The sequence below is a fragment of the Cydia strobilella genome, chromosome 4 (genome assembly GCF_947568885.1).
Source record: "Cydia strobilella chromosome 4, ilCydStro3.1, whole genome shotgun sequence".
NCBI lineage: Eukaryota > Metazoa > Arthropoda > Insecta > Lepidoptera > Tortricidae > Cydia > Cydia strobilella.
The window spans coordinates 10,418,638-10,444,422 of NC_086044.1; the positions used below are offsets into that span (position 1 = coordinate 10,418,638).

Here is a 25,785-nt window from a genome sequence, read left to right on the forward strand (position 1 = left end):
TAATTTGCCGCCCCTAATATCTCGCCGCTCTAGGTCCGGGCCTACTGGGCCTTAAGGCAAATCCGCCACTATCCGTCCCTCTCGACAGACTCTCATCAGAGTATGAATTTTAAATAAATAAATTATTTAGCTAGTAGTAAGGCTATTAACCTTTTGGACGCCAACGCCAAAGACGGATTAATCGGTCAAAGACCACAGAGCAATATAGACCGACGTGCATGTGCATAAAGTTCAATTTCAGTTTTGACACTTCGGTGACGTGGCGTCCGAGTGACAGCTTTTGTGTTTGACACGGCGTCAAAAATGTTAAATTATCCATTTTTTTTTTCAAATAATATACATGTTCGTATAGCTTCCATTGCCAACTAGTATTTTTATTTCAAGAAAATATTACATATTATTAAGAAAAGTTATTTAAAAGATAAATGTTAACGGCTTAACGCCAAAAAGAAACTTCTAATGAGCAGTGCAAACTTTTCGCCATTGTTAAGGGCCCTCCACACTCATGCGTGAAGTTCGCTAATCAGCGAAATCGACTCCACACTCGCGTTTGCGGTTTCGCGCCGCGTAGTCTGAAGCGAGCTTTACAAATTTAGCAATTGTTTCGGCTACAGTGACGTCACTCACGAGAAAAAACCTGTTTTGTACCTTATTTATACAAATTAATATTTTTGATTGGATTGATTGATAAAATGGTGGTCGGCGTTTTCCATAGAGGTACAATAATATAGAGATGAAATGGGGGAGGGGCCCTGAGCCTTAACGCAAATCCTACGTTTTACACCCAAAAAATCCAAATAGTGAGTCCTTTTGTCCCTCGTGCTCTTTCAGACTTGCTTCTCGCTATTGTAATCCACTATGATGCTGCATCTCTTTCCTTTGACATACAAAACCAAAGGGATGCAACACGAATATTTGCCAAATACAGCGAAGTGTGGTGCTGGTATGAAATGAAATAGTTCACTCACACACCTACAAGTAAAAAATCAAAGTGGTTTAAAAATTATTTAATTAACTTTATAGACGACTTTTGCTAGGTATAATTCAAACAAAATATTCTTATATAACCGACATAATACATTAACGATATCTACATAATGGTTAAGTAATTAATATAGAACAAAATATTCATACAAGTATTTGGTTGGTCTTTTTACGAAATTAAGCACCAATTCCATTGGTGAACAATAAAATTCCTCCCGTTGAGGTGGTGCAATAATATTATTGTGGTAATACGAGGGTTGCTACTTATGCCGTGTACTTATGTATCCGGAAAAGCAAGAAAATAACAAAAATTTGTAGTTATATATGCTTTTATTGTTTTTATATTTGTTCGCCAAGATGAACGATGTACTTTTTTATACGTTGAAACCACTTTACATAGCATTTTTTCCATTCTAATTTTGGTATACAAAACGTGCATTATGTACGCAAAAACGGCTTGTACGCAATGTTTTCTTTTTTTAACAGCCAAATGTTTATGTAATAGCTTACAAATGCTCGTCATACTATTGCCCAGAGACGCCTCTATATCGCGATATGTACAATGACGATCTTGCATTATGAGTTCGCGCACAGAATCTATATTTTGTGGGATATCAGCCTATTTGGAGCGTTTTTATTAAATCATCCATACTACGACCACAATTACACACTAAATCATTGATACACATTGATCTTCGATGGAACTTCCTCCCCTAAAAGTCGGAAAAAGTCGATCATTGCATTTTTTTTGGTTAACTAATGCCGAAAATCGTAAAAAATCATCGCACAAAAAATTTCACAAGTAAAACCACTTTGAAGATGAAACAAGTAATTTCTAACCAATAAAACCAATAGGGATGATGACACATGTTGAATTTTATAACAAAATCTAGTAAAATAGATAGCAAATGAGCAATTTATCACAATAATGTGGATATTAAAATTATATATGGAAATAATACAAAAATACAGGACCTAAAATTGAAGGTTTTTTAACTTCCAAAAAGGGAAAAAGTAAGGGCACCATTCGATTCCTTACATTATATCAGAAAAAAGATTGTATGGCAACTATATACATAAACGCAATATTACACCGACAAAATCGCAAATTTACTTATTTTCCATACATTCAAGATGGGCTCTCAGTGACCTTGACGTCACGTTCACTTATCGTTTTGTTAGAAGCGTTTCGCGAGTGAAGTACGACCATCATTTCTGACTTTTGTATTGCTTTAATGCAATGGGTCCCATATAGACACGTGATCCTAAAAACAGACCTGATCGATTGATACCATTAATGAAAATTTGTCATCTAGCCTAATGATAGACATATGAAACAAAATGTATTCTACTTCCAAAGAGTTCCATTTTTATATGTTGTATATATATATTTAATATTGTTCCAGTAAGTGGTCCATTCCGAATACATAAGTAGCAACCCTCGTATTGTACATTATTTTATTTCACTAATAGTAAATATAGGGATAAATAACCCCTACCACGGCAATGCCGATCACAGTAATAAAGTGTTTTATTCTTGCCCGAAGCCCTCGGTTTCTTCAATGGCATAGTTCAGCTTTTCGCATAATTGTTCGTAACTCTTGTAAGGCGGCAAATCCAGTCTGTTGAAGCACGTGTGGGATCTAGGTAACCAAGTATCTTTCCCAACCTGTCAACAATTTGCACGTAAATTAATAATTAGTGAATGTTGTGGAATGAGGAGTTGACGTTAATATTCACGTTCAAAATGAACTTACAATGGGGTCGGCAACTGTCAAAGGTTTTTATAGATGGCGTCAGCATAGGTTTCCCCTGTTTCTAGTTTTTTCTATGGGTTCATCCGGGTCGTATAGTTAAAAAAAGAAACAAGAATTTAACACTATTGGTAGATGATTGGGAGTATTTAAAGGGAAACCTAAAAGCTTCGACCAGCCAACCCCATTGTTTTTGGAATAAGTAGTGCTCTAAATGCATATCGCGTTATTCATAAACGCGTTACTGGCCTGAATTAGCTATGAATCGTTTGTCTTTATCTGTCATTTTGACTTATGCATTTGTAAGAAAGGGATAAAACATAATTTAACTAATTCAGGCCCGTAAAATTTTATGAATAAGGGGGATAGACTATAAACTCATTCATCACGAATAAGATTGATATACAGGGTGGCTAAAAAAGAAGTGCATTCCCGATGCTAGGCAGGTTTTGGGATTATAGATACTGAGCAACTTTTACTATGGGACCAATCACGACCCGGGTATGTCCTTAAACTAAGTCCAAAAGGACCCGGGTATGTCCTTAAACTACGTCCAAAAGAGAGGTATGGGCACTGTGAATGACATCTCGCTTTGTGTGGTAGGGCACAGGACAGCGGATGTCATTTCAGATCTAGAGCAGAGCCCAACTGAGGAGGTACCTCCACCTTACAGAAAACCGCAGCCAAATAACACTAGACCCTACTAATAGTGTTGTGCTCCTGCCGGTGAGTACGGTTGCCAGAGCTCGAGGGAGAGCAGTGTTAGGGTCGGCAACGCGCATGTAAATCCTCTGGAGTTGCAGGCGTACATAGGCTATGGAGACTGCTTAACATCAGGCGGGCCGTATGCTTGTTTGCCACCGACGTAGTATAAAAAAAAAACGAAATCGCGAAAAAAAAAAAAAAAACAATTTACCCTCCCATAGAAAATGGACCAGCCAAAAATTTTTTCGCGATTTCGGGGTTGTATAAGTAGTAAAAGTATATGTGTAGTAAAAGTTGCTCAGTATAATCCCAAAACCTTATTATGATGATGACACACGATGTAACATGACAGAAGATGTAAGAAAATTGTAAGAAAAAATCATGCGCCATTCGAAGATTCGAAGCACGAATTTATCTTACAATTAACATTTCTAATAGAGGCCGTCTAAGCTAACTATGCACGGACTCGCATATAACAAAGTGAGGGGGTGTCATTATTTATCTTAGTCTTTACACTTCTAATAGAGGCCGTCTAAGTTAACTATGCACGGACTCGCATATAACAATGTGAGGGGGTGTCATTATTTATCTTAGTCTTTACACTTCTAATAGAGGCCGTCTAAGTTAACTATGCACGGACTCGCATATAACAAAGTAACGAGTGTCATTATTTATATTAGAAATTTGACAGTAATGATGACATTAGCACACTTTGTCATTGCAAATGGCATACAGAGTTAGTTTAGAACGTTTGATAGTAACCTTTTCTATACAAAACCGTTGCGGTCCGTTGGAGCCCATGAGCTCGGCGAACCCCCCCACCGGCACTCGGCACGTGCCCGTCACGAACTGCAGTAGTCGAGCACGCTTCTCGTTATCCATTTGACGAACAAACTGAAATAGTGGTACGGGATTAACTTACTAACTTATTTTCAACAATAACGGAACGCTACGACTAAGTATCTTATTCATAATAATGTAAAGCTTGACCAGGAATATATGATCATTGTCAAGAGGGCGCTGTTATTTTCATGTATAGGGTTACAGTTCAGTATAGTATGAAAATATTAGTTCCAGTAAAATTCCGCAACATGGCGCGTGATCATATATTCCTGCCATTCCTGGTCAGGCTTTAGTATTAATTGCAATCATTATTTTAAAAAAAACTTAATAAACCTAATAAAAAAATATGGACCCTACATAATTTCAATTTATTTATTTCGCTTGAACATACACAGTTGTTATGGTAATGAAGAACCAGATGGCATTCGTTTATATTTATTTGTTGATTTTTTTGACCACAGATTTGGATTTATATTTGGGACTCTCAAAGATGGCGCTCATGTTTTCCGATACCGATTTACGACATTAGATTTCACAGCAGTTAATTTATATCTGCCAGTTAACTTAGGTTTTTAATAAATTAGTTGCACGGTGGTTTTCTAGAAGGCAGCTAAGAATTATAATTATAATGTCTCAGAGATGATGTAGGTAGGCATACAATAGTACTTATTTATCGTAACAGTAATTTGGTTCTACTCAAATATCTTTAATTTGAAGTATGCATGCCTTTGATGGTCCATAGTTAATAGCCGGGTCCACACAGAGCGAGCATACGCGCGGGGCAATTTCCTCGCGCACAAAACGGCCAGTGTAGACGTGCCTCGGCCGAGGCGCGCGTTGTATCGACATTTTTAGACGTGCCTCGCGCGCGCTGCCTCGGCCGAGGCACGTCTACACTGGCCGTTTTGTGCGCGAGGAAATTGCCTCGCGCGTATGCTCGCTCTGTGGACCCGGTTGATTATAATTGCTATAACTTCTGGTAGTTTACCTACAACTTGGTAGAACTCTAAATACAACAAATTTTTTGGCACGAAACGATTTCATTTGCGCGCAACAATGATATCATTATAACTATTATCATTATTATAGGTTATACTAATAGGTTATAAGGAGCACAAAAAATACTTCCATATTTATTTCATTACCTACGCATGAATCTGTTTTTGTTGATTAATTTTCGCAAATCATTCATCTTTGTCATACTCGTAGTTAAACATAAGCTTGCCTCTCTCGGTGTGCGGGAGCTCGTTACCATGTGCACATTTCTCGCTTGCCTAGGCGCGACTAAAGGCAATTTGTACAAGGTAAGCGCTTCCATTTTGGAACGTCTATATCGCTGCCCCAATATTACAGGTTTCTATGTTACATTTTCAAGATAGTTGAAATTCGACTTAATGTCACTATGATAAAGTTTAAATTTCAGTTCGATAAAAGTGAAACATAGAACCCTGTAATATTGGGGCAGCGATATGTAACCTATTTGGAGTTATTAATATCATTGGTTATTTATTTATACGGCATAATTTCATAGAAGGTTGACGTTTAAAATAACACCTGCACTGCGTGTGCTGTCAAAATGTCTGCAGACTATTGTTATAGGTATAAATCGGAAACGGTAGTGGTTACTGGTTACCTGCCAGAACCAGGCGACCTGCTTGCTGGTGCGCGTGTAATGGCGGTAGATGGTGTTGCGCTGCCAGTCGTCCACGTCCACCTCCTGCATGCCGCACAGCATCAGCTCCAGCTCGCGCTCGTCGAAGTACTTCAGCCACTCCAGCGGCACCACCTGATAGTGATACGACCAAACGCGGATTTATAACATCATAAAGTAAAGTACGATAGCTACGACATAATCAGGCCGTGTTTCTAGCACTCGGGACAACAGAAACTCGGCTCATGATCGGCAAACGAGCAAGCGAGCTCAAAAGCCTAATTTTCTCGTCTACATATATTTTTCTTGCGCAGCGATTGTTTCCGAAAATATTGACTACCAAACAATGGTTGCTAAAGACCCCCATTCGTTTCGAAAGACCTATCCAACCCCACACTATAGCGAAAAATTTTACATGTAGGGGGCAACAAAACTAAACAACAAACACTTTATGACTATACAAATACAATAGAGAACGCAGATGACTTAGTCATATTAGTCAGCGGCCTAGTAATAAGCACACTGTGCGATCTCAAACAGACAGCACTGAAAATAGTTGAGAAATGGTGAAAGGAGAATGACCTGTCGGTAAACTCAAAAAAGACCGTCACAATTCTCTTCACGCACAAACGAAAACTGGGTACATACGAAATGTCAACCCTATTTGGCACAAATGACACTTGTTATAATAATTTTTAAATTCCATGTGTAGATTTTTTTGGTGTTTTATGCTAAATTTAGAGCCAGTGCTTAACAAATTATACGTGTTGTGTGGAAGGTTTCAAAAGATGTAAAATACCTAGGCATAATCCCGGATGACAAACTGAACTGGAACAAACACCTGGACAAAAAAGAGAACCACCAACCAACACCAACTTGGTTTGGTGGTAACTACTGGGATTTTTTTTGTCCAGTTGTAAAAGGTTGGAAACAAATTCCCAGTAGTTACCACTGGTAACAACTTGGTTGTAACCAGTGGGATTAACCCGTAAAAACTGGTATGATATATCCGACGCTCCCCTATGAGGGCACCGTTTTATAATTAATAAGAAAGTTTGTATTATAGCTGATACATTCAAAAACGGCTTGCAAACAAAAATACCTCGTTAAATCCGTCAAGGAATGCAGTCGTCTGTTCTTCGATGCCCCGCGTCATGCGCCACTGCGTCACCAGTTGCAGGTACTGCTCTTTATTTGACTGTAAATTAAAAATTACATAGTCCGGTCATCATCAACATGCAGACAAGTGTTCTACTCTGAAAAGGTGACATTTATTTTAAACTAGCGACCGCACGGGTTACCTTTAACAAATTATACTCCTAAAACTTCCTAAGAATCACTCTATTGGTAGGTAAAAACGAAAACCAACTGAACATCCGTTCAGTAGTTTTGGAGTTGATCGCGAACATACAGACAGACGCGGCGGGGGACTTTGTTTTATAAGATGTATAGATGGTAGCAAATATTATACATGCCCAAATAGTAAACGAACAGTATCCTAGATCGCCTACATTTGTAATATAATCAAGGCTGAATAAATCCTTATAAAACTTGTATGCGCTTCGGCAATATAACAGGCTATAGAAATAATAATCAACTCACTTCAGATACGCGTTCTTTGTCTCCGCTGGGCTTGAGTTCGTGATGTATCACCTGGCCCAACACTTCGAAATCCACGCTGAACCACATTTCAAGGCCACATTCGTCAATGTTGTTATCCCTAATCCACACCAGCGAATTGTAGAACTCCGGATCGATAGATTCGATGTCTTTCATCGTCAGTTTCTTATTTAACATTCTCTTGTAGAAAGGCATCGTGAAACCGGAATAAATAAATCTGCCGTGGTACAGGGCCATGGCGATAAATCTTCCTATGAATTTGAAGTAGAGAAGGTGGTCGGGGTTGACGTAGCTGGCGGGGTTTATCTGCAGGCTGTAGTTGTTCTTGTTGGCGTACTCGAACAGGCAGTACATGGGGTTGAGCACCTCGTGCGAGAGCAGGAAGAACCACTCCCGACTGACGCCGCCGTAGTCGAGCCCCTCCTCGCCGCGGAATATTATGTACAGCCGTCGGCGGAGCTCGTACGCGGGGAGCCTCATTATCTAAAATATACATATTTAACGTTATAACAAAGTATTGTAGCAAAGATCGGGAGCCCCTCAATAATGGTTTATTTGCTTGACCCTTCCATGCTAAGTGAGATGTTGACCATGAAGGCGCATAGCCGCATACGTCCGATTGGCTTGTATAGCACAATTTTTATTTTTTACAGAAGCGTCCCCCCACAACCCACAAGGCATGTCGTCATTTATACTATACTTATACTGAAAAGCATTAATACTGAGATCCTTCTTTTTTTTTTCTAAAATAATATTGCCTTGTAGACGTAAAGTATCCCAGACCAGATTTAAGTGTGCACCCAGCTGTACATTACTCTCGTGAAAAGAGTTACACGGTATAGCATAAATATACTCGTAATAGGGTAGTTGACTGACTAGTCAAATTAGTTTCTTTTTTCGAACTGTCAAAACAATTAGCCACTATGGAATATATATGAAAAACCAATACCCAAACCAATTAATCGGTGGGAAGTGGGAACGCTCCGCGCTCGTGTCACCTGGTACTGGTACTGGTACTGGTACCTGGTGATAGGAATCCTCGAAGAGCGTCTGCCTCGAGAGCGTGATCTTGATGTGGCTGGGCAGCGCGTTGCTCTGGCAGAGGTAGCGGAACTGGCTGAGCTTCCAGCGGAAGGAGCGCTCGTAGGCGCGCGGCACGCCGTAGGCGCCCTGCGGACCCTTGGGCGCGCCCGGCCGCGGGTCCTGGAACGTGGTGGTGCGCGTGTTGTGGTCCACGAAGTACCGCGTGCCCTCCTCCGTGAAGCGGATCTCCCAGCCGCCCGGCAGCGCCTCCTCCAGCGCGCTCACCTCCTGACCCTGCACATACACATAAGCTTACGTTACGGACACGGACACGGACGTGTGCGCCTACGATTATACCTACTATACATATAGTCGACTCGTCTCAATCAGAGCATACAATTTCATTAAAAAAAATTAATTATTCTAGGGATTGACAGGGCAAGCTATGCTGGCGCCATCTGCTAAATACTTCGACCGGCCAACCCCATTGGGTACTTTTCACGTAAGGGCTCCCAACTCAACCATAATATTCATTTCGAAATGGTTTAGTCAAATATAATAAAATTGACCAATCACAGCTCGCCGCGGTCAAGAGGACGAAACAAAACGATAGCTCAATTTATTTATTTATCTTAGGTTGTATAGTACGCGCGCGCACTGCTAGGTCTCGGCAGAATACCAGCGCTGCGGCAGCAATGCTGCAGCACATGCTGAGTCGGCGCCTTTTTGCGACTACACAGTCGACAAAAAAAAATTTAGTAGTTAGTAATTAATTTTTCTCAAAAATGGACGGCAAAGTCGACGTTGCCGGTTAAAAAGTAGGTCGCGAAGTGCGTAGTTTATGGTCAGTCAAAAAATTAAAAAGTTAAAAACATTGCAGTCTCGATTTCGGGACTGCAATGTTGCATACAAATTCCATTATTTGTCGAGTTTCAAACTTTTTAAAAGTTGAAGTGGCCATATCAAATGAAGGCATAGGTCCATTAAACAGCCAAACAGATGATCAGTACTTATTATTATAATGTTGGTACCGCGACTATTTAGGTGTCTCAAATAGGTTGGCGTATTTTCAGCAAAAAAATACACTTCCATTTTTAATTAAAAAAATAAAACGGCGGCAAAGCAAATCTTTTTACTTTTTTGTGTGAAAATATATACACAACAATGTTACTTCTGTAAAATATTTCTATTATATTTGCGTTTATTGCGCCATTTTTGAGAAAAGCACTATATATGACTCGGCTGGAAGGCTAATTGCTGGCTTCGGATTCAATTAAACGGACTCCCAAGGTCGTCCGTTTAAAACAAATCCTCAGCCAGCAAGTAGCTACTTCCGAGCCTCGACAATAATGTACTATAGTATAGTTCTTAGACCTAAGTTTTAGTTTTAGTTTTATTATGAGTACATTTTTTTTGTCACGATGTTTTGCAATTAAGTTCTCTATCTATCTATCTATCTAGTAGAAACAATTGCTTAGTAAGTCAGAAACGCGCACGTGACACCCTTAATAAAGCATCATCCATAGACTACGAAAATCGCTTAGCGTTGCTTGTTAGTCTCCGTAGGCTACGGTGGCCAAGATCGAGTAAAAACTGTCTTAAAATTGAATTTAGCAAGGAGCAAGTACCAGGGCCTTATGAGTTACGAGAAGGTGATTGACCAACCCGCCGGACCCCGGCGGCCGGGGCGCGTACGAGTATGAAGGTATCGCGGCTGCTCGCGTATCTTAGCTGTATACTTTTGGTTTGTTTATCTATATGATTCTACTAGTTTAAAGTATTATTTTTGTTGACTCGTAGAAAAAGTATTGTATACAATACTGATATAATCAAGCATTTCAATCTCGTACCCAATAAGGCCACGAAGCTTTTATTCCCTTTAAGGTTGCGTTTCCACCAAAGCTATGCGAGTTAGCTGAACGGTGCAAGGATGCGTAGCGAGGCTGTATAGCGGGCTCTTTTCAAATATAAGCGAGCGGGGTGCGATGAGGCGGGAGCGGAGCTTATTAAGGTGACGTTCGGATTTCGACCGCAGCTGCACTACTGCCGCAATATTGCAACGCGACATTACTGCCGCAAATGTCAAACATCCGGGCATGTTACATCCGGCAGTAACGTCACGCTACAATACTGCGGCAGTAGAGCAGCTGCGGTCGCAATCCGAAAGTCACATTTAATGCTCGCGTCCGTACCTCGCAACACATCCTTCACTTGTTTTGTATGTACAAAAACCTCGCCCCGCTGAGCTGTTTCCACTAGACTCAGACTAGAGCTGCGCTGAGCGAGGACTGGTAAATGTAGTTCTATTGGTTCATAATAAACACATCTCTCGCTCTCGCTACGCATCCTTGCACAGCTTTGGTCGAAACATTTTCTTTCATTTCGTCGCTTCATTTTCTTTATTAGTACAGTACAGTACATTTCCGACTTTCATCCATCGAAAACCAAATAAATAATGGTAGTTCAGCATAATCACGACTATTTAAGATTACGGATATTTTTTAACAAAATGAAGTTGTTAATGAACGCTTTGCAAACACAAATTGGTACAAAACACTCTTATGAGTGTGCAACAACTCTGGTCAGAATAATTGATCTCGGGGTGTTACCTGCGTCCTGGGGTCCTCCCACTGCGTGGTGCGGTTTTTGTGGTTGACGTAGTAGACGCGGCCGTCGGGCTGCACTCGGCGCTCCCAGCCGGCGGGCAGCGCGCCGAGCGCGTCGTCGGCGGGCTGGGCCGCCGGGCCAGGACCCGCCGTCGCCGGTCCCGCCGCCGCCACCGCCGGTCCCGCCGCCGCCGCCGCTGGTCCCACCACCGCCGCCACCGAGCGCGCCGCCGCCGCCAGGCTCTCCGGCGGGGGGCCCGGGAGGCTGGCTCGACCTTCAGATTAAATTACCAAAATAGGGTATTTGACAACATTAAAAATTTATAACGAATTGCTGTCATCCTGAAAGATAATAAACTAATAAAGTATATTTCACTATATTTGAATGTAAATTATGTTAATTTTTTGGAAAATAAACGAAAGAAAATTTAATATTTTTTGAAATTTCATCACGGACGTGAACGCTCTGTGATTGGTCAACGCTCGGATGACGTCACACGCGGGTAAACATTCTTGATTGCCTTGAGTGTTTTAACTGTTTTATTTGTATTTAGTTAATTTTAGTTATTGTTCCCCAGTTTTCTGATATATTCCGATTTATCCGTATATCTAGTAGCACAATATTAATAAGAATCTCAAAATGGAGCCGAAATATGTGAGAGCTGATAGTGGCAACCTACCAGACATAGACGCATTAATGGTTGCACTTTTCTTTAAAGATAATCCGGATTACTATGCTGCGGAATTTAGAAATGTAAAAACAGCTGTGTATGTAAGTATACGTAGAAATTGTTTATTTACGAACATTTCGATTTCGATGATACGAATACGATGACGATATATATATATATATATATATATATATATATATATATATATAGAATACGATGACGAGAATAGTATTATCTCCATACTGCACTTTAGTTTGAAAGAAAAAGTATGCTACTAACTACCTACTAATGCTGAAAGAGCTATGTTATGAGGTTATGTAGTAATACATTAAATAACTAGATCTTGTTTAGTTAAATAACAAAATCCGCTGCTTTAATTACCATATTTATTTAAAGTTAAATATTACTTACATCAATCAATTAATCAATGTTTTTATTTGTTAAACATAGGTACATAGGTGTTAAAATAATTACTTAGAATCACTATGTCTTACCAGCATTAGGTATACAAATTTGTTTGTGTTGGTAAGTTTAATAATAAACTGCATGCATAAATCTTACTCTAAACATTACATTAAATTAAATTATTGTCTCTTTTATATTCGTCAATGGAGTAATACGCTTTGTTTGATAAGAATGCAAACAGACGTTTCTTAAAGAGTCTTATGTTGTCTGTATTTAAAATGCTATTTGGTAAAATATTAAAAATTCTTGAAGCCATTCCAAAAACACTTTTAGATAACAAGGCCGTGTTAAATGAGATAGTATTGCTAATCTTCCCTTGTTGACGTACACTATTAAAGCTTTGGAATTGATTTTTATTTTGCTTAACATAACATGCAATTTCATAGATATATAAACATGGAAAAGTCAGTACACGTAGTCTAATAAAATGTTCTTTACAAGAGTCAGTTGGCGGGATACCACATACGGCACGAATACATTTTTTCTGACTTTTGAAAATCATCTCACGATCAGAACAATTGCCCCAAAACATAATTCCGTAACGTAATGTTGAGGTTACATAGGCATGATATGATGTGAGAACCGCTGATTGATTTACCAACTTGTGTAAGTTATACAAAGCAAAAGAATATTTATTAAGTTTATTACAAATTATGTCTACTTGATTTTCCCATGTCAGCTTATTATCTACTCTTAATCCTAAAAAGTTTGTCGCATTTGTTTCCTCTATTATATGGTCATTATAAGCTACAGTCAAATTATTTATTATGTTAGTCCGTTGTTTAAAGTTCATTATTTTAGTTTTGTCAAGGTTTGTTTTAAATTATTGTCATCAAGCCATGCAATTACCGTATCTAAGGTCCGATTTATGTCTGATTGATAAGTGCTTATATCTATATTTGTGTTTTCTGCTGAGAAAATTATTGTACTATCGTCCGCAAAGAGGACCATAGGGAATTCGATAGCTCTAGGTAGGTCGTTAATATATATTAAAAATAGTAGAGGCCCCAGAATGCTTCCTTGTGGTACCCCATACTTTATTTCTCTGATATCTGACGAATATGTCACTTCGGTTTTAGACTTAATGCATAATTGACTGATTTGCGTTATTTGTTTACGACTGTCTAGATAGGATTTTATCAGGTCATGCAAATTTCCGCGTACTCCATATTGAAATAGTTTTCCTAGTAAGATATTGTGATCAACGAAGTCGAAAGCCTTTGACATGTCCATATAGAGAGCACTGACGGGAATCCTTTTATCTACATTTAACATAACTGGTTTTAGCATGTCATAGATAGCCATGTTTATTTCTTTCGGAAACCTTTTTGTTCATTTGCAAGTAGGTTTTTTGTTTCAAAATATTGATAGAGCCGATTGATAGAGAGATATATTACCTTTTCAATAATTTTTGAGAAATTGGAGAGCAATGCAATTGGGCGGTAGTTTTTCGGGTTTTCTTTGTCTCCTTTCTTAAAAATTGGTTTCACGATAGCTATTTTTAAGACATCAGGAAAAACACCGGTCTCTATGCAGAGATTTACAATATAACTAAGAGGCTTAATGATAATACTACTTGATTTTTTAATGATTTTGGTTGATATGTCATCGTATCCCGTACTGTTTGTAATTTTTAAAGAGTTTATGATCACAAGCATTTCATTTGAATTCGTCGGTCTTACAAAAATAGAGTAAGGCGTGTTTTTAATTAGATTGCGTTGTCGATTTTTATCATTGTTATTATTGGTTTGATTACAATTAATGTCTGAATGAACACTTTCAATAAAATAGTTGTTAAGTGTTTGCGCAATATCTAAGGGCTTTGTTACTGGTTCATCTCCAACTTTTATCTGCCGAATACCTTCTTTTGGGTGGGTTGATTTGGGTCCGTTAATAATGTTCCATGTCGCTTTTGATTTGTTGGATGAGTTCTTTATATAAAAATCATTTTGTGATTTTTGCGTTAACTTAATAATTTTTTTAAGACGTTGCGTATAATTTTTTAACTGGTAACTAACATCGAAGTGGTCTTCACACATAAAAACATTTATATGCGCTAAAATTCTCTTTGGGTCTCTTCGCGCTAGTTTTAAACACATTTTTCTTTTTTTGGGATTCGTTGGAATGGAAACAAACGATTTGTCTGGATTTTTTATAGTCGTACTTGAACATTACGGCACTATACACCATTTCACAGTGAAATAATGAATTCAATGCACATAAACCATAAGATTAACTAAGGTCATTGACTGAGTTTACTTGCGCGTGACGTCACACGTGTCGCGTGATTAGCCCCTTTGCAAAAAGGGGGGAAAGATGGCGGCAGACCATTATTGATATTTGTCCACATGTTGAGTCCTCTGGGACTGATAGGTTTGTGTGAGGTGTCGTTTGAAAGAATATTAAACGTACTATTATTGTTTCTTAATAACCGTAGTCATAACTGTAGCCATTTATAAAATATTTAAAAATATACGATTTTTTACCGTGCATGGATAGCATAAGAGAAGATATAATGAGATTGCAACCGAATTTTGAATTCGGCGAACGACGCAATGCCACTAGGTTAACGCATTCACTGCCAAGGGGCGTGGCCTAGGAACAAACTTGTATGACGGTGAACGCACATGTACGTTGGGGGCAGTGAATGTGTTAAGGATAATTTTGGGCATATTTCTAAAATTGGAAAACACGTAGGAAAGCTGGCAGTATGTTTTGTTTTCCGTAGGCACTTTTAAATTATTAAATTACTTCAAGCTTAATGGGTTTTTCCAAAATGACTTCTGTTCTGTATAATAGTTACTTAATAAAATCTATAACATACAAGTCAGTGTCAAATGTACCTACTTATCTTTTTTATTTATGATATAGGGGGCAAACGAGCAGACGGATCACCTGATGGTAAGCGATTACCGCCGCCCATGGACACCCGCAACACCAGAGGGTTGTAAGTGCGTTGTGCGTTCATGCCGGCCTTTAAGATGGGAGTAAGCTCTTTTCTTGAAGGTTGTATCGCTCCGGATATACCGCAGGCAACAGTTCATTCATTCAGCATAGAATATTTATATAATAACTAGCTGTTGCCCGCGACTTCGTACGCGTGGATTTGTATGTTGGCGGTTATATATTCTACATGAGCATAGAAAATTATAGTTTATAAATGCAACCTGGGGCCGATTGCATAATAACTTGTAACAGTTGTAACTAATAATATTAGCGGAAGTCTCTTTTCAATTCCTTTGATTGAGATTGTGGAACAACAAACACTCATAATACACACAAATATAAAATAGATTTTTATCAAAAGCACGTCCGATGCATATATCGATAAAGAATTTAATTATTTTTAAACAAATCAATAGAACCTATACTTGATGGCCATAAGTAAAGTCACGCGTGGTGGTAATCATTTGGGTATTATATTACAAATAAAATCCTCAAAAATGTACGTATTAGTACGTAATGAATATGCAAATCGATTTCACACAGGCCAAAATAGTAGGTACTTTAGATAGTAGATAAGATAATTCGATAACGCGAATTATAAGTGTCGTGTGATGTACTATAACTATAAACGTTCATAAAATACGTTTTTGTAATTCTTGAAATGTATCAATAACCTGGTTGCTAAGACTTTTTCACACAGGGTTAATGACGCTAATTTAAATGATAATGCATGCCGCTGCTGCTAAACAACCGAGTGTTTGATGTGGCACTGTTCTGGACCTAACTACTTAACTTGGCCATTTAGATCCCATGTCACCACCGTTTGTCCAAATCATGCTGTTAAAATAGTTGCTTACATGTCGGGCTATGTACAAAGTAAGCAAGTATTTTAACAGCATGATTTGGACAAAGGGTGGTGACATGGGAGCTTAATGGCTAAGCCACCGCTGCGCGCAGCAAGTGTCCATGTTAGATGGGTACGAAATCAGCGTTTGTGATATTGCCGTCGGTGTGTAATGCGGAGCCGGGTCAACAAAAAATGCGAAGAATATTGACGTACCGGCTTGCGGCTCGTGGGTTTCGTCCTGTTGCTGGTGCGGAGGATGCGGCGGCTGCGGGTGCGGGTACAGGAACCGCTGGTTGCCCTGCGCCACCACGTGGCGGCGCTCGCCGCGCCAGTGCTGCAACGATAACAATGCGACTATTATTCATTTTTCTCCAAAATGGACGGCAAAGTCGACGTTGCCGGTTAAAAAGTAGGTCGCGAAGTGCGTAGTTTGGTCAGTCAAAAAATTAAAAAGTTAAAAACATTGCAGTCTCGATTTCGGGACTGCAATGTTGCATACAAATTCCATTATTTGTCGAGTTTCAAACTTTTTAAAAGTTGAAGTGGCCATATCAAATGAAGGCATAGGTCCATTAAACAGCCAAACAGATGATCAGTACTTATTATTATAATGTTGGTACCGCGACTATTTAGGTGTCTCAAATAGGTTGGCGTATTTTCAGCAGAAAAATACACTTCCATTTTTAATTAAAAAAATAAAACGGCGGCAAAGCAAATTTTTTTACTTTTTTCTGTGAAAATATATACATAACAATGTTGCTTCTGTAAAATATTTCTATTATATTTGCATTTATTGCGCTATTTTTGAGAAAAGCACTACATATGACTCGGCTGGAAGGCTACTTGCTGGCTTCGGATTCAATTAAACGGACTCCCAAGGTCGTCCGTTTAAAACGAATCCTCAGCCAGCAAGTAGCTACTTCCGAGCCTCGACAATAATGTACTTGTTTTTAACATTTTAATTTTTTGACTGACCATAAACTACGCACTTCGCGACCTACTTTTTAACCGGCAACGTCGACTTTGCCGTCCATTTTTGAGAAAAATATTTTTTGCCCTAACTGAAACCGAGATACAGATCGGTTTCCCGATCAACCATAAACTTCACTATAAGTCAACATCCCCTATCCTATCTGAATAAAGTATCATAAACATTAGACAGTCGAGCGATCTCCACATTGGATGCGGATCCGCATGGCGCTCCGGTGTGCAAGTGGGACATAGCTATGCACGTGCGTAGCGCAGTCTCGCACACACGCTGCAGCGGCGGCGTCGAGAATGGCGTTTGGCGTCTCATGTTACCTGGAAGCGCGCGAGCCGCTCGGTGTCGGGGCGCTGCCAGGTGGTGGTGCGCGTGTTGTGGTCGACGTAGTACACGCGGCCGCGCGCATCACGACGCACCTCCCAGCCCGGCGGCAGCGGCTGCGGCCGCTCCCACGACGTCGACCGCGTGTTGTGGTCCACGTAGTATCTGTATCACACCAATACATTAGTCAGCGACAGCGACTGAGATTCCTCTTGTTGCGCAGTTGCGTGGCCTAGCAATAAGGCCACGAACTCAACTCCAGCGGGACGGCGAGCGGGGCTGTATGAGCGCGCCACCGCTGGCTTCATTTAGACGCCACTCGCAACGCCCCGCTGCCTGGTGGTGTCGAGTCCGCGGTCCAATACTATTCTAACAATTTTCTAGCATTCACCACACAGGTAAAGCGCTAGAAACAATGAGATGCCACGTGTTTTGGTTCATGGCTGTTACACGGGTTACACCACTTGACACTTTCTTATTTGGATCAAGTTTAATAAGGAACAGTCAGTAGCAGAAGTGTACGCACCGCTCTTATTCTCTCAGAATACAACTTTGTTAAAGTTGTGTTCAGCGCATTTTAATACCTCACCCGGTTGGCTATTTCTGCTGCTGACGCTAACGTCCCAAATACACATTAATTACAACTTTATATCGAAAATAAACTTATTCCTAGATTTGAGGTCGTAAACATTTTTAGTAATTCTGTACTGTAAATAACAAACATCAGGCGGCTCGGCGTGCGACGGCCCCGCGCCGTCCGCCGCCGGGTGCAATGCACCGTTCCTCATAGGAGGCAGAGGACCCACCTTCGACCGTAGACGTCGTATCGCATCTCCCAGCCGCCGGGCAGCGGCTCCTCGGGCGCGGCGGCGGGCGCGGGTGTAGGCGGAGTGTCGGCGGCGGGCGGCTCGGCGTGCGAGGGCCCCGCGCCGTCCGCCGCCGCCGCCGCCGCCGGGTGCAATGCACCGTTGCTCATAGGAGGCGGCCCGGGTGGTGGCTATAACAATACCCACATTAGGGAATGCAAACCGGTTATAACCGTAACCGAAATAATCGGTTATAACCGGTTATTTGGCCATTTTTCATAATCGGTTATTGAGAGTTTAAAATAACCGGTTTCGGTTATTATCGGTTATTTCTCGTATGACATTTTTGCATTTTTTGCCTATAGTTTGCTACAACATACAACAAATACCAATTGACATTGACATATAAATCCTGAATTTGTTAATTGTAATAAACAAATACGCAATGATTATTAAATAACTTCAAATATATTTCAAGTCAAAACTAAATTACCGTCTTATTGTTTAAGAATCTTATGTCTCTTTGGCACTGTGATAAGGAAGGGTGGTTTAAGCTAATGGATCTACCTGAGCGGCTAAGTTAGAACGTCAGTCACCAATCTGTTTATCGGGAAATAGCACATGTTAACGCATTCGTACTATTCGTAGTGAATTTTTTAAAAGTTATTATTATAGTATAGGTGTTGAACTGTTGGTATTGGTTGAGTGAATGAATATTAAACTATAATTTGCCATTACAAATGTTCTAAGGTAAGAAAGTGTTTTATTTACTATTTTTAGTCATTTATAATTTAATCTATCTGTGTACAGTGTGTACCTATTTAACAAAACTTATTATTTTACATCATGTCATGATACTTATGATAATCATGTGTATATGCTTAAATTCAACTTATAATGTAATGCTAACCAAATACAAAAACTATTTTACATTGTATTAATTATGTAATATGAAAGTGAAACATGTAGATTTGAACTGTTAATAATATATTATATTATAATTTATATTATATGATTAGTAAAGTAACCATATAATTTATATGGTTACTTTACTAATGTTGATTGTTAAATTTTAAATAATATTCATAAATCTCTTTAAAATTGATAAACCAAGTCAAAATTAAGTTTTTGTTTCATTTGCTATGCCCGATACCTAGTTTATATCGTTATTTAGTGATATTCACCCGTTTCATTCAGTAATGAAAAATAACCGGTTATAACCGAAACCGGTTATTTGTCGGTCATAACCGTAACCGAAACCGGTTATGGAATTTGACCGGTTATTGCATTCCCTAACCCACATGTACTACTTAACCAGTGACCCTGCCTGTAGGCAGCTTGAGTTAATTACGCTAATCAGTTATGGTTGTTTTCTATTATGTATTTGAGTGTTTATCTATATCATATAGATATTATCTATCTATTTAATGTGTATCTTATCATCTAGTACCCAGAACAACAGTGCCATTTTGCTTAAGTAGGTATAGGTACTATGGGACTATATGCCGATTCAGATTGTTTATTGGTAAAAAAATACAATGTCTTTACACGTCATACATTTAGGCAGGTACATAATTTACATATTAGATTACATTGTTCTTAATTATTATTTTTAATATAAAATTATTATACAGGATAAATAATTTATGTCATTAATAAAATTGTTGTTACTTATAGTCCGACAAGAAATTGTAGAAAATAATCAAAAGAGGACTCAAGGTTGTTATGCACCTTCTACACGTTCTATAGAAACGTCTATGATCCAATGTCGGCGGCAGATCGTAAAATCGGGCATATCGAGATATTCCTACTTTCCTAGGCATATCATGAAATGCCCCTTTACAGTCGTCACAATCACAAGTGACTTACTAAATCCCGTCATTATTATAGGTGGGTATCAAATCTCGTATCTTATCTTCCCATTGCAAAACCAAACTACGGTAATGATAAAAATAAAGCTCAGAATACAATAACAAAGGCCGTGAAGGAAAGTTTATGTAGCTAATTAGGTTGTTACTTGTGCGTCACATTTAACATTATTTATTGAACGCTATTGACCTTCACGTTTTCAAGGTTGACTAACGCAAAAGGTTACTTATTATGAAACGCGCTGGTTGCATTAAATAACAACAAGTCACCATTTTAGCGTTTTGTACTTCAAAAGGAAAAAACGGAACCCTTACTTATAGAATCACTCGTGTGTCTATCTGCATCTGCCATTCGGCTCGTGTGTCACAACTAGAGATGGGTAGGGATGAGTCAATAAAATACTAGGTATTTACTCAAAGCGCCCGATAAATACCTGTATTTACTCATTTCCAAAAACGATTGCTAATAAAATATTAAAAAAGTGAGATTTAAGAACTAAATTGTTTTTTTATCGAAGAGTGTTAACGTGTGTATTAACAACATTCACTTATGTGATAAAAAGCATATAGCATAACATTATTTCGGCCTTTAGAAACGGTTTTTTTCCAAAAGTATTCAATTTATTCAAAAACGTTTTTAGAAACATTCAAGTTATAGACCGTTAGCCAGGAACAGATTTCCATGACCAATCGCCTCCCAGGCGATAACTCGTATAGTCCTTAACGGCTATGTATGATGAACCCTCGTGGACGTCAGCTGCCGCTCAGTTGGTGGGTTGAGGAATGGCAGCCACCGAAACACGTAATTTTTTTTTTCATCGCCTCCCATTTAATACTTTGTCAGCCGGTTGCATCGCGGTGGAAAGAACGTCGGCTGTTCGCATGAACATGTAAAAAATACACGCCTTTCGACTTCGATTTCGATTTGTTGCGAAATCAAGTTGATAGATCGTAAAAAAAAAACATTTTTTTTATAATACCTCCCCTACACGTAAAGTCGCTTCAACTCTACCCTATGGTGTGGGGTGCCGTTGGATAGGTCTAATATAAAACAAATAGGGTTAATTAAGAATATTTTCCCACAGAAAAAAAACATAAATTGTCTCATAACAGCCAAAAGCCCACCCACTTAATACAAACAAATCCCCACCTACATAATACTAAGCTACTATATCAGCTGTGAGATAGTTATAAGGCTTCTGACTATAGTAACACATTATCTAATGAGTTTCAGTTTTCAACTGAGAAGATCATCTTAATTAAAATGATGGATTAAAATAAGGACTCACCCTTAAGGTGTGGTTTCGTGGACCAATTCTCGCAGACTCTGAGTTGGGGTTGTTGCGCGCTCTGATTCTGCCTCGCACTCCATCATTAAGCGGACTACGTGCATTGCCACTGTTTGTTTCACCTAGCACCTCTTGACATTGGCTTAGGACAGAACTATCAATTTTTAAACCATCCAAATGTATTACTAAATCTGCCGCTTTTATTTCAGAATTACTATTTGCAGTGTTCTCCTGTGACGATACAGTTTTCATCAAATCTAAAAACAATAACAAAAGCATAGTTCATATTTAATATGTTGCATTAACAAAACATAAGGTCAAGTAGGCCAGGGGCAGCTACTCTATAAATACAAGGAGAGAGTAAGGGTTGTCCCCATAACACACTTTCGCCAGTCAGGAAAAGAAAGCCACTCACAATGGAAGTGTCTAAGTCTTCCCCTCTACTAATATAATATTACTAATTAGGTGCAGTTGCCCCACCAGACCGGATGACAAAATTAGATGAAATTTTCTTACCCATTGACAGCTCTACATTTTCTAATTTTCCATTGAAGGAAAGAAGAACTTTAAGCAGACTTATTCTTTTCTCTCCAATAATATTGTCTTTTCTAAAGCTATGGTGATCAGCCAGCCGAAATAGCAGTTGTGACTGTGCAGTCACAAGCACTGTGAATTCCTCTTTCCATTTTGGATGCAAAGTATTCTTAATGACCTCAGTTCTCCTTGAAATTTTGTCATCTACAATAACTTGCAAGTAAGGATTTGGTTTAAAGAGTCCAGAACTTCTTATGGTTGCAGTTTCAACTGAAATTGACATGAAAATTATAAGCATCTTTTTTACATATTAGTAATTTTTATGTGCAATACAATACAGTAGTGTGGAAAGAAAGTAATTCCCAATGAATGGTGATACTGTAAACCACAACTGTGGTGGTGTACTGTAAGCTGTTTTGGAAATGTATACATTTCATGATGCAAATGTATAACTGTTTAACAATGCATTTTATACATATTAAAAATCTGTAAATAAGAATAACAATTTTTGAGGACCAGAATTTACACACCACTGTTGTGGTGCCCCTTGAACATGCTACACTACCACAATGGAAGAGAAAGAGGTAGGTAGATAAAGAAACAAGCATATGTATTGCCAAGTTATAGTACAGTCGAGTTTATAAATATGTGTACATTTCTTCACCTTAATCCATTGCAATAAGGTGAAAAAATGTATACATATTTATGAACTCGACTGTACAAAACAATAAATAATCATGTTATCAATACCTGTTAGACTCAGTTGGTGATATGTTGTTAAAGAAGTGGGAATAGTAAGTGGTGTTGTGCCTTCAGACATTTTGATTTGTTGGTCAGTTCATATTCATTGCACTACATCATTGAATTCCATAGGCCACCTGCACAAATTAAGACATAACATAAAATTATACCGTACTTTATTCCTGTGATAACTATAATAAAGACTCAATATGCATACTTAGCATGTTAGAAAACAGACATTCTACTGTCTCCTTGTTTAGTAAACACTGTTTGTTTGTTATTGTTTTACTAACATGAATAGCTCAGAGTAGAAACATTATTGTGATCTGTGTTAATCATAAGAGAATAATTCGTTTCTCTAGAATGTATCTATTGTGTATTCCTGATTTTGCTTGACTTAATAATAACAAGCTACAACACTTGTGATATTCATAATCATCAATAGGCAATTTTTTTTTTCTTTATTTAGAAACAAACAATCTCTTGCATTAATAAATTGTTACAGTATAGGGTAATCAGACTTATAGACCTACAGTTTCCTTAAATAGAGTATGGAAACCATATAACTTACATAAGTACTAAATTAAACTAGAAATAGAAATTCTAAGTTGTCACCTACATACAATTCTGTTGTTTCAAATTTATTTTATTGTGGCATTACACAACTGTGCAAAAATATGAATCATACTCTAAATGCAAGTCATAGATACAACAAAATACACAACACTGAATATATTATGTTACTATCTCTCTATCCTCCTGACGACCCGCATCCTACACATAGTACATAGGCCCCATTTAACTTTTGACTTTTTGGCAGTTTGACAGAGTTCAATTTATGCTGGCAAATTTTGAAATTCAGTCATCAGGAATCTCAATAATAGTATCCTTTTAAAAGTTCTGTACCCAAAGAGAGTCAATCAGAACCCTGTAACTAGTATCTTATATTTCTATAAAATAATATAAAATATTATGAACCAAGGTAAGCATAAAATTTGTAATATAATTTATATGTATGTCTACAAGGTTATAGGCTGATATGTAAGGCAACAAGTGCCTGAATTAAATTTTAAAATAAATAAATGTATAAAATGTAAATAATTTGTTTTGGATAGTTGTGGATAAATAGGTATTTTAAACTACATTCCCATATTGGATAACAACTTTAGACAGGAAATTTAACAGATTGTACAGACAGACATGGAATTCCCTGTATGTACCAAATATGATATGAATTCTTTGTAAATAATACCTATATCAATATGCTTTTTGTTTTTTGCAATATGGTTTTAAGTTTTATTTAAGAATCAAACAATAGCAAATGACAAATCCCTGTAATTTTTTTTTTTTATAATTTTTATACTGTCTTTTATTTTTAACTTTAAATTAAATTAAAAATGATTTATTCAGTAGCACAAGTTATTTTACAGGAATCAGGTTGGTGCCTCTTTTTAAGTAAAAAATACCTGTGTCAAGAGACACCGGCTGCCATTAACTGGCTCATAATTATAAAGATTAATTTTAGTTTTTACACACTTTTACTTAGCTTCACTCTGTTTAATACACAGTTCATACTTTGTACCTTCAATATGAACTACTACCTGGTGTCTGATTCAGATGAAATTTGGTGTAATTCCGACAAAATGCTAACATGAAGCCGATCTGATAATGCATTCGGAACTTAGCCAAAGGAACTCCTTGATGGAAAATCACAAACAATGAATTTAGGCTCATAACAAGACCTTGAGAAGTATTTGGTAGACATGCAGAGGAGAACAATACAGTCAGCAATAAGTGTATCAAAAAATGTTTTGTAACACTTGTTATTTAGATGATAGCTTTATAGCATTGTTAAATGTGATTCAATTTACCTTAAACAGTGCGTGGTTTTCCATGTAAGGTTCATTAGAAGAATACTCTAGATTAAATAATTAGAATCACATCTTATCGTATCTCCGAGAGAAATACAAAAACATGAGGAAAGCCTAGGCAGTTGATGCAGTGACAGTAACATCCGTCACCTGTAATTACTTTACAAGTTGAGTTGCATTGGATATGCACCTGACAGTAAATTTGTCACAATGGAATCACGTCAAGAAGATAAACAAATAATTTAAGTCAATTACCTTAGTTGCGATTGTTGGTTTGATTTCCAGATTTCTTTAGATTAGCTTACTTATTATCATTGTTCCTTTCCTTATCGCACTGAAAGTCGCACTGCAAGGAAATAGACAAGAAATCGACATTATACTGATTCATTAAAACGCACTAATTAAATCAGTTATAAAGATAATAAAGCCACGTATACCGAAAAACACATCTCAAAAAGCACAATTAACTTACTTGGTTAAATAACTATTTACGAAAACTAAGTAAATAATAATGATCTGAAGAAAACTAGTCAGTCAATCAAGTCAAGTTGAGGGATTCGCTAGTGCACAGATAATAGACAAAAAGAAGTGTGGAGTGGATAAAGTGGATAAACATCAGCAAAATGCCTGCCAATACAATCCTCCTGTTCTTCGTTTCTATGGACAAATCATAGACAACAGGCTGTGCATCATACTCTAATATTTTGTGCCATATGAGACAAAATACAGGTGTTTATCATGTAGTGTAACATAACCCTAAAAATAAACAAGATATCAAAGTTAACTATAGTTGGTCAAGCAAATCTTGTCAGTAGAAAAAGGCGCGAAATTCAAAATTTCTATGGGACGATATCCCTTCGCGCCTACATTTTTAAAATTTGCCGCCTTTTTCTACTGACAAGATTTGCTTGACCAGCTATATGATCGGAATGAGGGCTATCGTTTTTTTGCTCACCAGTTGGCGCCTCTGTTGATGGTGGTCCAAAAGACTAAAGAACAGCTGTCAGTCATTGAAGTGACAAGTGACATTAGTCTACACTAGCGCCCCTAGCGGCGAATTCATACGCGTTAGCCCTCATTTAGTAACTATAGTTGGTCAAGCAAATCTTGTCAGTACATGGAAACAAAAAAACTACACTCATCCCCTTCTTCTGGGCACCAGCACCAGTGCAAGACAAAGACAGTATGACTCTCCGTCTACGCCCGAAATGAGACAGTCACTTGACAAACTATTATATATATGCTCTGTCTGTAT

At 38.2% G+C, this 25,785-nt stretch overlaps 1 protein-coding gene across 1 annotated transcript; it reads right to left on the minus strand.

Moving 5' to 3' along the window:
• Window positions 1-991: 991 nt before the first annotated feature.
• On the minus strand, window positions 992-25,141 carry LOC134740589 (E3 ubiquitin-protein ligase Su(dx)). Its single transcript, XM_063673116.1, has 15 exons — window positions 25,003-25,141; window positions 24,786-24,876; window positions 22,669-22,796; window positions 21,901-22,188; window positions 21,385-21,641; window positions 18,228-18,418; window positions 17,418-17,586; window positions 16,329-16,449; window positions 11,190-11,461; window positions 8,581-8,874; window positions 7,540-8,040; window positions 7,040-7,135; window positions 5,920-6,072; window positions 4,206-4,337; window positions 992-2,653 (listed from the first exon to the last, which is right to left on the minus strand). The coding sequence occupies exons 3-15, from the start codon at window positions 22,736-22,738 to the stop codon at window positions 2,516-2,518; spliced, it is 2,682 nt and encodes an 893-aa protein (XP_063529186.1). The 5' UTR covers window positions 22,739-22,796; window positions 24,786-24,876; window positions 25,003-25,141; the 3' UTR covers window positions 992-2,515.
• Between the last annotated feature and the right edge of the window lie 644 nt (window positions 25,142-25,785).